Consider the following 15,746-nt stretch of genomic DNA (forward strand, 5'->3'; position numbering starts at 1 on the left):
TGTTTGAATTGTGAAGAGCAGTGGTAAAGTTATTATTTGAACCCATCAACTTATGATTGACTCAGATACTAGGTTTCCTGTTTCCTCTGTGCTTTTATTTTTATTAGGGCAGCACTGGGTTCTCGGAGGTTTTTCTTGATTGAAAGTCCAGATACATATCAATGGCTCAGGCCCCAGTCATTTCTTATTCCTCTGCTAGATTGTATGACAAGTTACAGGAGACATTGTTCCTTTGTTCATGATCAAGACCAGAAGCTTTGCATTTCTGGGTGGAGATTCACTTTGCCAACCAGTTGAGGGAAAACTTTTATGATAATCCCACCTCAACCACCCAACATAGTCCCTGTTGCAGAGGAAAAAAATGCTTAAATGATGTCACCAACATACCTCTAGTGACTGCCTTGTTACAAAGAAACAAATGTCATGACTGATTCCACCTGGCTCTTAGGAATACTCTTACATAAAAGTTTGTAGTTTGGTATATCTAGCAAAAATACAGTTTTGTACATGAACTTCCCTGACAGATATATACTTAGCTATAGTCTCCGACGTTCCCGACAGAATTTCAAATCTCGCGGCACACGTGACAGGTAGGTCAGGTGGTCTACCTTACCCGCCGCTGGGTGGCGGATGTACGAACCACTCCCGTAAGCTTGTCAGATTTTTCTCTGTCGCGGGAACGATAACAACTGTTGTCGGTTCCTCTCGATAGTTTTTCGATTCTCGCTTGCCTGGAGTTAATTTGGACTTCTTTTGGTGACGTATTCGCTTTGTTTGGCTTGGCATACGCTGATTGTGGACCGGTTTGATTTTGAGTTTGATTTTCTTTAACGATGTCTGATCTAGATTCGGTAGTTAAAACTTCGGTTTTGTTTAGGGTTTGCGTGAATGAAGGATGTAAGGTGAGGTTGCCGAAAGCTTCGGTAGACCCCCACACGGTTTGCATGAAATGCAGGGGGAATGAATGTTCTTTTGCTAACCCTTGTAGTGAATGTAAGGGATTGAATGAAGAAGAATATAAGGCTCTCTCTTCTTATGTTAGGAAGTTGGAATGTGATAGAGTGCGTAAGGCTTCCTCTAGAAGTTTCTAGCAGATCTAGAATGAGTGAGTTGGATGTGGATCCTAATAGTACTAACGTAGAATTAGAACCTTCTTCCCAAGTTGCAGCCCCGGCTCCCCGCACCGAAGCCGAAGATTCGCCTTCGGAGGCGGCAGCTCTGAAAGCCACGAATCGTTCTATGGATCAGAAGATTCGTCAGTTGGAAGGTAAGGAGAGTGTTAGTGATCAGTGCAGTGTCCCCAGTGTTGTGGAGGGTGCGTCTGACCGGCTCCTTAGTGCCTCTAGGCCTAGACCTCTTCCAGACTCCCAGTTCCAGTGGAGGAGGAAAGTCGAAAGCCGCAGGAGGGCTAGGGAGAGCCCCCACCGGTCAGGCGTCCCCTCGGCAGATCCTGAAGTACGCTCCCAGGCTGCCTCGGATCGCTACAAGAAGGAGCTCCTACGCCAATGCTTCTCTCTTCGTCGTCTCCCTCTCCGAAGAGAGGTTGGAAACTCCCCGGATGCGTCGCGCCCGTTGAAGAGGGCTTGGAAGGCTCCCTGCAGTCCTTTGGCTTCTAGTCCGGAGGTTTTCCCGGAAGAATCGTCGGTGGAGGCGAAGAAACCCAAGAAATCCTGTGATCGTTCTTCTTCTCGCGCTCCGCGCTCGGCGCCTGCTTCCGAGGAAGAGCAAGAAGATTCTCCTACGAGAGTACTCGCGGGACTTCAAGCTCAGATCACGGCGCTAGCAGACTCTCTACAGTTAGATCACGTAGAAAGCAGGACGTTTCTCTTCCGATCAAGAGATCTAGGCGCCGCTCTTCAGAGGATCGTTCTCCTTCATATGGGGAGGTTTCGTATGAAGGTGGGGCTCACGCGTGAGCGCCCTCGCTCGCCTGGCTCTCTTTCGATTTCAAGGCGCCAAAACATCGGTAGGACGCTCTATGGAGAAAGAAGTTTTTTCTCCAGATTGGATTCCCGCTTCCGGTAAGCGCACTGCACCTCTCATCACGCGATTTCTTCAACTCCCTCGCGTGAGACTTCTCCTCAGCAGCCTCAAGATTCTAGAAGGCGCCCTTATACAAGTAGGCGTTCTTCTTCCAGATGTCACTCTCCTCGAGTGTCGGATCGTGACTTCTCTCCTGACAGGCATCTAGAGTCTGGTAGGAGTCGTGTGCATGATAGACGGCCTACTGTTAGCCGCTCCCCGCAAGGTAGGCGCCAAGAGCCTACTGCACATAGATCTCCTAGTAGGCGCTCGTGGCTCTTTTAAGGCGTCATACTCCTGATTATTCTCCTAGGGCAAGACAACAAGAGTCTTTCAAGCTTCCCCTTCTCCGTGTAGGCGCTCTCCCGCTTCTAGGCGCACTTCTCCTGACCGTTTGTCTCTTGGTAGGCACCAGGAATCCCGGAAGCGCCCTTCTCCAAGTAGGCTCTCGTTAGTTTTGAAGCGCCCTTCTCCTGAATGTTACCCTCTTGTTAGACGTTCAAGAGTCTCGCAAGCAGCCTTCTCCTAGTAGGCGCATTTCGCCTTCCAGTCGAACTTCCGTTGATCGTACGCAACTGGACAGGTATGGAGAGCCGCGCAAGCGCTCTGCTCTCGATAGGCGCTCTTCTCCTGGCAGCCGCTCGCCTCAGGATAGGCGCATAGAGTATAGTAGGCGCTCGCCTCCTCGTAAGCGCCCTGTGGATATTTCCGAGGATTCTCGGAGTAGGAGCCCTACCTCTCCTTCGGCTGAGATTCCGGATACCTCGAAGAGGGAGTCTCATCGTAGACATCCCAGATCTTCTCATCGTTCTCCAGTGGATGTGAACTCTTCTAAGAGAGGGCGTTCTCCAACCTCTCGCTCAACTCCTGCTAGGATCTTCGTCACCTAAGGATCTTCCACGCTCGCCTCGACAAGACGTCCTAGAAGGTTCGGATGAGGAACCGCAAACACTTCTTTGCTTGCTGTCCGTCTTCTTACAAGGAATGCTTACAGAAGCTACTTTACAAGTTTTTGGGGATTCCCTTACTCCTACGGCTCCTCCTTCTCCTCACTCACTTTTTTCAACGGCGAAGACAGCGAAGAGTTCTTCTTGTCTTTCTTGGTGAGGATTGAAGCCAAACTCTTTCATGAAGAAGGCACTGAGGAGTTTTGGTTCCTGGATGGCTTCCAAAGAAGAAGCGGGGAAAACGATGTTCGCTTTTCCTCCTTCGAAGTTATCAGGACGCGCTGGTTTCTGGTACGAAACAGGAGAGCCCTTAGGATTGGGTCTACCGTCTTCGGCTGATTCGGATTTTTCGGCGCTGGTAGATTCGACAAGGAGAACTGCCCTTAACTCTGCTAAGACGACTTGGGCAATGAATGAATTGGATCATTTGTTCAAAGGTATGTTTAGAGTGCTAGAAGTATTTAACTTCCTTGATTGGTCGTTGGGAGTCCTAGCCAAGAAAATTGAAGTGCCAGAGTCCATTTCGCCAGAAGATCTTATGTGTGTTTTGTCTTGTATGGACAAGTCGGTAAGAGACGGAGCGAGTGAAATCGACTCCCTTTATGGGGCCGGGATCGTGAAGAAGAGGTCGGTTTATTGTTCCTTCTTAACGAAGTCGGTCTCCCATGCTCAGAGGTCTTCTTTGCTGTTTGCTCCTCTGTCTACTCAGTTCGTTCCCGAAACATCGAGTGCAGGACATTTCGAGGTCACTTTCGGCCAAAGCCACCCAGGACCTTTTGGCACAGTCGGCAAGAAAAACCTCGCCCTTCCTTCCCTACCAAGGCTAAGAAGGAAAAGGCAATGTGTTTCGAAGAACCCTTTCGAGGGGCATCTTCATCAAGAACCTCTACGTTTAGAGGTCGTAGACCTTCAAGAAGGGGTAAGACTTTCGCCAAGTCTGTTAAAGCCCCCCCCCAAATAACTTGCAAGTCCTTCAAACAACGGTGGGCGCCAGACTCTTAGAGTTTGCAGAAGTCTGGGCCCAAAAAGGGGCGGATCCTTGGACCCTTTCTATTTTGAGGAGAGGTTACCTCATCCCTTTCGTCGAAAGACCTCCCTTGACGACCATCCCAAGGGACTGACGGCCAGGTACAGAGACCCCATCATGAATCAAGCTCTCCATCTAGCAGTAGATCAGATGCTGGAGAAGGGGCTATCGAACTAGTGACAGACCATCATTCATCGGGCTTCTACAACCGCCTTTTCCTAGTTCCGAAGTCCTCAGGGGGATGGAGACCGGTGTTGGATGTAAGCGCCCTGACTTCTTCGTAGAAAAGTAAGAAGTCACGATGGAAACGCCTTCATCAGTGCTGGCAGCACTTCGTCCAGGGGACTGGATGGTTTCCTTGGATTTACAGGACGCTTACTTCCACGTACCGATCCATCCTTCCTCGAGGAAGTTTCTCAGATTCATGATGGGGGGGTAAAATTTTTTCAGTTCAGGGCTCTGTGTTTCGGCCTCTCGACGGCCCCTCAAGTGTTCACGGGATTTTGAGGAATGTGGCTCAATGGCTTCATTTGAAAGGGGTGAGGATATCCATGTACCTCGACGATTGGCTAATAAGGGCCAATTCAGAAGATCGTTGTTTGAAGGACTTACAAGTAACTTTAGAATTGACGAAGGCTTTGGGACTTCTCGTCAATTTCAAGAAGTCATCACTAATTCCCGAGCAAGAGTGTGTGTATCTCGGGATACAGATGAACTCTCTGAGTTTTCGGGCTTTTCCCTCGCAGGAAAGGATAGCCCGAGGATTCGAGGTGAGTAACAACCTTCTTAGGGAAAGAAGTATGCACAGTGAGGGAGTGGATGAGTCTGCTGGGGACGCTCTCCTCTCTGGAGCAATTTGTTTCCCTAGGAAGGTTGCACCGGAGACCGCTCCAATTCTTTCTTCATCGGAATTGGAGTCGTCGTTCTCAGGATTTGACGTTCTCCCTGTCGTTATCCCAGGACATCAAGAAACATCTCTTATGGTGGACAGATCCCAACCTCTTTGCGAAAAGGGACTGTCTCTTCAATCACAGACCCCCAACCTGGTGTTGTTCTCCGACGCGTCGGACATGGGGTGGGGTGCAACTCTGGGAACCAGCGAAGTGTCAGGTACCTGGGTGGGGGACCAGGTAGCCTGGCACATCAACAGAAAGGAGTTGATGGCTGTGTGGTTGGCTCTGAAGGCTTTCGAGCCCAAAGTCAGAAGATCGGTAGTGCAGGTCAACGCGGACAACACTACAGCTCTGGCATATATCAGGAAACAGGGGGCGGGGGGGAGCATTCCTTCTCCTGTACGAGACAGCAAGAGACCTTCTTCTGTGGGCAGAAGAAAGAGGAATCAAGCTTCTCACCAGGTTCGTGCAGGGAGAAAGGAATGTAAGAGCAGATCTCCTCAGCAGGAAAGATCAGGTCCTTCCCACAGAGTGGACCCTTCATCTGGATGTATGCCAGAGCCTGTGGAAGTTATGGGGCAGGCCACACATAGACCTCTTTGCCACGTCAAAGAACAAGGAAGGCTGGATCCTTACTGCTCTCCGATATCGGATCCAGAGGCAGTAGCAATAGATGCTCTTCTTCTAGACTGGAACGGACTCGACGTCTACGCGTTTCCCCCCTTCAAGATCCTGGGGCTAACCATCAAGAAGTTCGTAGAGTCCGATTCAACGAGAATGACCTTAATCGCTCCCTTTTGGCCGGCCAAGAATGGTTCACAGAGGTACTGGAATGGTTGGTGGACCTTTCCAAGATCGCTCCCGCTAAGGAGCGATCTACTCAGACAACCCCACTTCGACAGGTACCACAAAAATCTCCTCGCTCTCAGTCTGACTGGCTTCAGACTGTCCAAAGTTTGGTCAGAGCGAAAGGCTTTTCAGCAACAGCTGCTAAAGCAATCGCAAGAGCGAGGAGACCTCCACCTTGCGTGTATACCAGTCAAAGTGGATGTCTTCAGACGTTGGTGCAAGAGGAAGAACATTTCCTCTTCCCAGTACCTCTTGTGACCCAAATTGCGGATTTCCTTATTTTCCTCAAAGAAGAATGTCATCTGGTTGTGTCAACTATTAAGGGATACCGCAGTATGTTGGCGGCGGTATTTCGGCATAGAGGCTTAAATATATCCGATGATAAGGACCTGCATGATCTATTAGATCATTTGAAACCATTAAGCGTCCTCATATAGTACCGAACTGGAATCTAGACGGTAGTTCTACAATTCCTTGGATCGTCTAGATTCGAACCTCCTGGCTTAGCCTCTTTCAAGGATCTGACGAAGAAGGCTATCTTCCTTTTGGCCCTAGCTACAGCTAAGAGAGTGAGTGAGCTCCAAGCTATTGAGGGCAATGTAGGGTTTAAGGAAGATTCTATGGTGTGTTCGTTTCTTCCAAGTTTCCTTGCAAAGAATGAAAAACCCATCACGCCCTTGGCCCAGGAGCTTTGAAGTTCGTAGTTTATCTTTTCTAGTAGGGGAAGAGCCTGAAAGAACTCTTTGCCCTATGAGAATTATGAGTATTTCCTTAAGAGGAAGGAACAAAACTTAAGGCTAATCAAGATGTGCTTTGGTGCTCCGTAAAGGACCCCCCTCGGCCCATGTCGAAGAATGCTCTTTCCTTTTTTCTGAGAAGCCTTATTACAGAGGCACATGTTGCCTGTAAGGAAGAACATTTTAGACTACTGAAAGTGAAGCTCACGAGGTGAGAGCCATCGCAACTTCGCTTGCATTCAGAAAAAATATGTCTGTGCGGAACTTGATGGAGGCGACTTTTTGGAGATGCCAATCGGTTTTCGCAAACCACTACCTACGTGATGTAAAAATCACATATGATAAATGCTTCGCCTTGGGTCCTTTCGTATCGGCGGATTCGGTGCTGGGGCAGGGAGCTGAAACTTATCCTGTGTAAATTTTTTATATGTTACCCTATATTTTATATTGTTGTTTTTTGGTTGTCTGAAAGAGGTTGCAGGAGGCACCTCTTTTTGTCGTAATATTAACCCTTTGTATTTTGGTTAGGTGGTCTGGTGGGTTTTGGCTCCTTGCAGAGGTAGTGGTAAGGATCTGTTAGGTAAGCGGACAAGGTCCCTCTAACAGCATCCGACTTGGATTCTACCACAATAGGGGATCACATATCCCAGTGGTAGATCCGAGAGTCTTTCAGCATCAGGTCACGTCCTAGCTGTAGCTCTCCAGGCAATGCAGACTCAGAGATAGTATCTATGAAGTCTTCATCCTGAAAAGGTGAGAACCAAGGTTTTATATCCTACAACATTAGTTGTTTCCACCTGTATTATTGAGCTGTCTCTTACCCTCCACCAAGGGTGCCAATCAGCTAAGTATATATCTGTCAGGGAAGTTCATGTACAAAATGATATTGTTAAACTACAATAAAGTTTTGTACATACTTACCTGGCAGATATATACGATTAATGGCCCACCCAGCCTCCCCTCAGGAGACAGGTGGAAGAGAAAAATCTGACAAGCTTACGGGAGTGGTTCGTACATCCGCCACCCAGCGGCGGGTAAGGTAGACCACCTGACCTACCTGTCGCGTGTGCCGCGAGATTTGAAATTCTGTCGGGAACGTCGGAGACTATAGCTAAGTATATATCTGCCAGGTAAGTATGTACAAAACTTTATTGTAGTTTAACAATATCATATTACTTGAAAAAAATTTTATTATTGCATTATTGTAACTGTAAATTTTAATTCTGCTAAAATACACATAACGTACATACCAAGATTCAAGAATGCATGTGTCTTTGTATTAACAGATAATTCCAGATATGTCCTTTAATGAATTATCCAACAATACCAACAAACTTTACTTATTTTCAAAAAGCTGGTTTTTCTGGCATCAAAACACTGTGCTGTACAAGAAGTTATTCTTGTGTAGAATACATTCGAATAGCATGCCTTTTTTAGGGAAGAACCTTGAAGTTATATGCTTGTTGTCTGTTTTGCATTTATGAAACTGTTCCCCTGATTGGGTTAACATGTGTTCCAAGAATAATTTTTTATGATTGTATACATATACACTACTGTTTAATGTTTAATGTGGATACCTGTTCAACATCATTGATTTTATATTTGTTGTTTATATTATTGTCTTTTGCTCAGTGTTGTGTGCTTTATTGTGGTGATTGATTTTAATACATTAACAAATCATACCTGTAGATTCTCACTGAGAGTCAAATATATTGGCAATGACATTTTTCCTTCTTTTGTTACCAAGGTTTAATATTTGTGGAATTATTTATTTCTGAATCATTACACAGGGTTAGATCCAACTTTCAAGTGTTACAAAGATGGAGACACTAAAGCTGATCCCTTGGTCAACCAGTGCTTCAACAATAGAGTGCAAGATTGTCGTTTATCGTACACCTCCAAATTTAGGTCTTTTCCAACAGAGGTGAGTTTGTATTTGTCCATAATAAAATTAACTAAATGCTAGTTACAGTGACCAGTGGCACTAAGCCCCAGTTTCCTCTTATCATTCTGCTGTTTCATTACCCTTCCAAAATGACAGAGGACTTTCGTGACTTATTGAAGGAGTTCCTCCAGTGTCGGGGTGCTTCCTTAAGGAAGAATAGATACCTTTTGTTTTAGGTATACATATCACCTTGTAAAATAATTAAATCTTCCCTTTATCAATGCTTTTAGTATATATAAGTAGAGTAAGAGATTTGTATTAATTGAACATGAATATTATATAAAATTTTATGCCTAGCTAATTATGTTATTAGTCACTGATGATGTGTGTGTTATTGGATAACTAGTGCAGCATGAAGAAATTGAAGGGTAATGAATGCTAATTTTATATTTTTGTCGCAAAAATATTACTTGATCGAATGCTCTCAAAAGTCAGACATGTTTTACTAAAAAGTAGCTGAACAAACTATTCTTTTTTTTTTTTTTCAGTGGAACTTTATCTGTGATCAGAAATACAAAGTTGCATTTGCCCAGTCAATATGGATGGGAGGTGTTATGACAGGAGCCTTAGTCCTTGGAGGGACTGCCGACAAATTTGGAAGGCTGAAAACTCTCATGGTGTCACTTCTTGGCACGATAGCCTTTGAAGGTTTCAGCTCCTATGCCCCGACCTTTGCTATCATGATTGGCCTTCGGTAAGAGAGGTTCTCTGTCCTTGAATTAGATATTTATGTATTTTCTACTACCCTTATAAAATCAATATAGCATATCTCTATAAAGCATTGGCTATCAATAAATTTTTTTGTATAGTAATAATGACTACTTGTGTATGAGATTTTAAGCCACTTTTTATTTTCAACATCTTACATTTGGCTAATTTGATTATTTTCTTTTGTTTTTCAGTTTTGTTGGTGGAATATGCTGTGCCTTAGTTATTTTAGCTAGCTTTGTTTTGTCCCAAGAATTAGTTGGTACAAATTATCGCAGCTCTTGTGGCATTATGCTGGCAGTATTTTTTGCCATTGGAATTGCAATATTTTCTGGAATGGCAGCAATAATCCCAGACTGGAGAACATTGAGTTTCATATGCGCAGTTTCTGGCATACTTTTCCTTCCTCTCTCTTGGTAAGTGGCAGTTTGCAGTAATTCAAGTTGATTATGACTGTATGCAATGCACTATTCATAATTTGTTGGAACATTGTTTTTCTGCATTTGTTAATGCTAAGTAGGTTTGTTAATGCTAACTTATTGACACCTGCTTACCAAATATTTTATTTTGTTATGGTGTGTCTTATGGAAATCAGAAGACAGTATTTTGTAAATGTTAGCGCTGGGTTATACCTCATATATTTTACTTTTAAACTGTTAGATTTGCTATTTCAATGAAGACTGATTATCAAATATTCTCTTGCTTAAAATTTGTGGACTATGGTACTTGAAATTGGATTTTATCTAAAGCACATAAGTTAAATTATTTTTTTGTTTTTACATACAAACTGTGGGCTTATAAGTTGGTTCAAAGTATGTAACAGTGTATGTAAAAAAAATTGAAAGGGATCCTCTTACCCTAGTTAGAGAGATATCCCACCTCCATTATATGCAACATTTGGCTTAAGTATGAAAAGTTTTTAAGTATAAAAAAAACATAGTCTTGAGTTAGGTGGGGAGACAGTTTGAATACAGTACATGGTAGCTTTCCAACGGGATTATTATTATTATTATTATTATAAAGGGTTAGTTTATCCAGACCTCTGAGCCTAATAAAGGCTCTTCTCAGGCTGGTTACCAACTGGGATGACTATAATGTAAGAAGATCGTGTACTATAGTCAGCTTTTGTTGGTATGCACTTGGTTGTAGGACTCATAAGCCAACAGATGAACCTAAGGAGGAATAGTTTACCATAATAGTAAACCATAATGTAAAGTAGGTTCTCAGAAGCCCATCTGGTAATGATTGTGGTTTGTAATAGATATGGATAGTGGGATGATTGGAAATGGATGCCTCCACAATGACATAGAAAAAATATATATCAATGTAATTGTGGGAGGCATTTACGTAATGAAGAAGGTAACTGGCATCTGCAGTTTCCCAGATGTGAATAAATTGTAATGGAGTTAAAATAGTGAGAGAAAGATAGAGATCGACAATAACTTACTTTACCTACATCTACACATGGTTAAAGTTCATAGTGTATTAAGGGATTTTCCCATGACTTGCTTGAGAGGAAGACTAGATAAATTGTATTACTTTGATTACTATGTTTTTCTTGTGGAAAGGGGGATTTGGGATTTTTCTGCATTTATTCATTATCTGCCTTTTACATGTTTCCAGAAAAATATAACTCCTTGGTAAGTTAAAGTCTTCATGTTTTACCAGTAGTTTTGAATTCACAAACTACTGAATTTAAGTTTTTATAGAGCTGGAATGTAACAGTTTTAATTGCTGTAAATCTTTTCAGCATCGTTCCTGAAAGCCCTCGTTGGTTGGCAATCAAAGGCCAGCAAGCAGAAGCAAAGAAAGTCCTAGAACTAATGGCAAAGAAAAATGGAAAACTGGATGAACTTCCCAGCCACTGGGAAGTAACTACAAGTAGCAATGGTGAGGAATCAAAAGTCAAAAAGTCCCAAGGAATTAGGGAATTGGTATATCATCCTTACGTCCTGATGCTAACTCTTATCCAGGTTTATTCATGGTAAGTTGTCTGAGAACTAAAATAATCCTGTGACACCATGCTGAATGGAAATTTTTATTATTACAAAGATTATTCTTGATTGCCTATAAATGATTTTACATTTTTATCAGTGATATGTGGCAAATGATAATGAGCTTTAAAAAGCCATTGCAGAAATTTGACTTTTGAGCCAGTTTTAAGCTTTATCTCTTTCAATATCTGCAAAAGTTTGGACTGTATGGTTTAAATCGCACTCCACCATTTCTACTTTTCTAAAGACATTTATTTGAAGGTATTGTAAATATTGGGTTACAATATTTTTATTTTGTGGCCAGAGAATAAAGTTCTTTTACATCTGTATAAACTTTTTTGTTTTTGACAAATGTAACTTTCATTACTATTGTGTTTCTTTTCATCTTTTTCCTTCTAGGAATTACTATGATAAAGTATAATGATTCACTTTAAATTGACACCAGATTCAATATCCAAACATAAAAAAGTAACTACATACACTGGCTGAAGAAGTCATATAAATCTGAGACAGACCTGTTGTTATCTTTCTGTTAATGACTTGTCTTTGGACCAAAGTGTACATCCCAAAACTAGATGTCATAAGAGCAGTGTTCTCCATTTTCTGTAGTGGATTATGGAGGAAGTTTCATTGTCAAGCAAATAAGGACAGTCGTGTTACTTTGTTTCTACTGGAAAAAATTAAAAGTTATAGGAGAACAATGAACAAATGTTAGCTGTTGTCATCTTCATAACTTATTTTCACAGGTTTGTTAACAGTGCAGTTTACTATGGCTTAACTATGGCTGCCAGCAACTTGGGAGGAAATGTCTACTTGTCAACCACATTAAGTGGACTTATTGAAATCCCCTCTTGCCTGATTGCTGTTGCTATTATTGATCGGTAAGTGATTTTGACTCGCCAATTCCGATTTTGTAATAAGAGTTTTCCTCTTAATTACCAGAAAATAGGAAAGATGATTACTGTTATTGTTTTTATTTCTTTAATTGTTGTGAAATATTCACTTGGCCTTTTTGCTCTCTGAATATAGTTTCTTGAAAGGGAACTTTACTTTTAATGTCTGTAGCCATAAAAAAATTTTGCATTCTCACTGTCTTGTGATGACTATATCAGTAGATAAGCTGGCCAAACTGAGTTCATTATCTAATCATTGTTCATACTTCTCTCTTGCAGACTTTAATTCTGGTACTCTTATATACAATATAAACCTACAGATTGTTGCCATCATGCTAGCTATAGTAGGAGCAGCATCAGGATAGTCATTAGCCTTCAATGACTGTTTTTTAGAACTTTCAGTGTGGCCCCTGTTCAAGAAGTAGCTTCAGACTACTTCAAAGGCTTTCAAGTTCTCAGTGCTAGCCTTAATTGTGTAAGGTTAAGTGTAAACAGTCCTATATTTCCCATGACAGTAGTAACAGATTGATAAAAAAAAAAATATTCTGTTTATATCTTCTAAATATACTGCAGACCTGTAATATATAAAAAGAAATAATTAATAATTAAGGTGCAAACTAGCTTGAATGTTTACTTATAGTAGATTTTTTTACCTTTCACGAGCGACTTTTCCCATTCCTTAAAGTTTCTATTTCCTATTCAACTTTCTCCCTTAAATTGTCGGAAGGTGTACAGTAGAAAGTTAAAAGTGGTTTGGGCCAAGTAAGATATCACATCCACCTTCATTCTTTCTATCTTGATGTCCAACTACACCAACTCCCTCTTTTCACTCGTAAGTGTGAATGGCCAAAAGTGACCCATTGTTTGGGTTGACAGGAACTTCCATAAATCAATCAAAAACTCGTGTGTGGATCTCAGCATTCTGTAGTCTCTTCCGTTTTCTTTGTAAATACTCATTATGCTATTAATTAACGTGATATTACAAGTCTGTTTCTGTTTTCCCTCAAAATTATCCAAATTGTTTTGCATAAGTAACAAAAATATTTTACTTCTACAAAGCCTGCATGTCTATCATAACATAATCTTGAAAACATTGAATTCTCATTATTAATGTCTACTGTTTCAGGTTAGGCCGTCGTCTCACACTCTGTGGGTTCATGTTAGTTGGTGGTGTTGCATGTTTAGTCATACAGTTTATTCCTCCGTCCTTTGTTGTCTATACAACAACCTTGGCACTCTGTGGTAAACTGAGTATTGCCTCAAGTTTTGCCATTTGCTATGTTCATAGGTAAGTCATGATTATATTCATTTTTATCATAATCGAATGTTGGTAATGAAATTTGTGAATAAAGGAAATGTCATGTTACCGTCTTCAGTTGAAATAATTGGTATGAATTTGTGGTCTTAGGAAAAAAAAGAAAATTTTAATTCCATGAAGGAAGATATAAGTCCAAATTAAATTATTTTCATCAGTACCAACCTGTACAATATTATGGTATATTGATCATGAGCATGTTAATTTTATTATAAAATGTCTTAAGGATGGTTACTATATATGTACATATAGGTATTTGTACATACGTAATATATTTAATGGTATTTTAATTAAATTTTATTTTCGTCTATTCTCTTGAAATGTAGATCTAAATTTTGAGCCAAATTGAAAATTATGGATTATGTTGCTATCCTATGGACATTCTAGATTAATATTTATAACTTAGTTATGAAACATGCTTTTTCTTAGTGCCTCTACCTTATCAGGACAAAATCATAACAAATATAACATAAAGAATGTAGAGCTCTTTGTTGGAGTATGCAAAGGATATTGGTATTTTTCACAGGGAACATACTCCCTCCATGTCTTAATTGCATCAGTCTCATGATATTGAAAGAATTGGTATCTTTCAAGTTCAAAATGTAAAACCAAATATCATTATTTTTATTAGTTGCAATTAATTGCTAGTTGTGATTTTTAAGCTTTCATTGAAGCAAATAACTTATCTGCGTGTGTAAGACTGCAGTCAGACTTGAATATATTAATATAAGCAAAACATTATCTTTGCCACATTTTAATCTAAGACTTATTCTCTTTAAAGTAACTGTCCGAATGATTTAATGTTACAGTTGCTTTTTTCATTTCTTGTGAAAGCTTACTAAAATCAACAAATAATACTGTTACAACTTGGAATCCTTATATTTACTTAATATTATATTTTTATAAGAGAAATATTAATGTTACACACAAAAAAATTAAAGAATTCTGTGAGATTCGCCTAAACATTTCTCTTCTCGCATTTTCAGTGCTGAAATTTTCCCGACGGAAATACGTAACTCCGGTATGGGAATTGTGTCTGTCGCTGCCAGGTTTGGTGGAATTGTGTCGCCGTTTATATTAATGCTTGGTGACGTAGTCCCTAATCTACAGTTTACAGCCCTTGGGGCCATGACCTTCATTGCTGGGTTACTGAACCTTAAGTTGCCAGAAACAATGGGGCAACCCATGCCTGAATCTGTTGCTGATATCCTTGCACTTCGAACCACATCAGTGAGTCAATTCTTGTTTTACAAAGTTTCTCTTTTAATTATAGTTTTGCTTTAATTTGGATGGTTATTTTCATTTACAAAATGGCGTATCGAACATTATTCATCGTCTTCTTGACTCTCTCCAGTTTTTTTTAAGAGGCTTGTCCTCTGTCGAGCAGGAAGGCGCAGAGATTCATCGAAAGATGGCCATAAATGAAAATGTTGACCAGATGGGATGCAGTTAGAAAGAGTACAAGACAGAATACAGTGAATAGAATTTATTCCATGCATAATCTGCAATGGGAAAATCTGATGGAAAAATTTTTTTTTTCTTTTATAAAAGTTGTAAACAATTTAAAAGTTATAAACGATAACACAAAGGGTGTAGATTAATTCACTGAGTGCCACATGTTCCAGAATGGTAACTTGCACAGAATGGTAACTTGCAATCTTCCGACGATTCAGGTGTGCCTAATAGTAATTTTGTGTTTAATATAAGGGCTTAGGTTTTTTGCTTTGTGCCCTGGGAGCAGTTTATTACTTTGCTTTATTACGACTATCACAACACGCTTTCCTGTTTTGAGACCCCAGGTGAACATTACATATTATATGATGGATTTTGTTATGTTAATTATGTGGAATTTGTTTAACAAATTAATCTCAAAAGCTGTAGGTGCTCCCTAAATGATTAGTACCAAGTAACTTTTATAAACTTTTGATAATCCAAGCTGAATAGGGAAATGTCAGGTTCTGGTACAGTGTTTAATTGGCCCTCAAGGGAAAACATTTAAATGATGTGGTAGACCGCCCCAGAGATTCTTTACAATATTAACTCCACCTTCAGTTGCATTAATTTATCCTTTTAACTTGTAATCCATTCCTTGTTGTCCTCTGCTCTCCTGGCTTTCTTATTTCTTTAACTTTCACATGTAGCATTTTCTCAGCCTACTTCAGAATATCTCAAATTTATTTGAGCATGAAAAATGTTGATAAGTTCCCTTATCAAGACCTACAGTTATGTAAACCATGCTGTATAGAAAGGGTAATTTATACAGCACTACCTTAGTCTTTTGAATTCATATTTAAACTTTTGAAGAATACAGTGCCCTTACAGCTAAGAAATGTGTTATTGTCTGTTTAAGGAGGAAGTCAGTGCAGTATTGATAGATAGTTTGTGCTGATCTTAATTCCTTCTGCTAGCATATATT

At 40.7% G+C, this 15,746-nt stretch overlaps 1 protein-coding gene across 5 annotated transcripts in view; it reads left to right on the top strand.

Annotated features, from left to right (window-relative positions):
• The window catches only part of LOC135196424 (solute carrier family 22 member 15-like), a 28,979-nt gene that overhangs the window by 10,247 nt on the left and 2,986 nt on the right, over nt 1-15,746 (top strand). For all 5 annotated transcript variants that reach the window (XM_064223236.1, XM_064223235.1, XM_064223238.1 and 2 more), the window contains 7 exons: nt 8,266-8,399; nt 8,909-9,114; nt 9,323-9,544; nt 10,879-11,112; nt 11,869-12,003; nt 13,142-13,303; nt 14,317-14,560. In XM_064223236.1, the coding sequence (XP_064079306.1) occupies nt 8,266-8,399; nt 8,909-9,114; nt 9,323-9,544; nt 10,879-11,112; nt 11,869-12,003; nt 13,142-13,303; nt 14,317-14,560 (1,337 nt within the window). The remainder of the gene's footprint in view (nt 1-8,265; nt 8,400-8,908; nt 9,115-9,322; nt 9,545-10,878; nt 11,113-11,868; nt 12,004-13,141; nt 13,304-14,316; nt 14,561-15,746) is intronic.

This window comes from Macrobrachium nipponense, chromosome 17, assembly GCF_015104395.2.
Source record: "Macrobrachium nipponense isolate FS-2020 chromosome 17, ASM1510439v2, whole genome shotgun sequence".
Lineage (NCBI taxonomy): Eukaryota > Metazoa > Arthropoda > Malacostraca > Decapoda > Palaemonidae > Macrobrachium > Macrobrachium nipponense.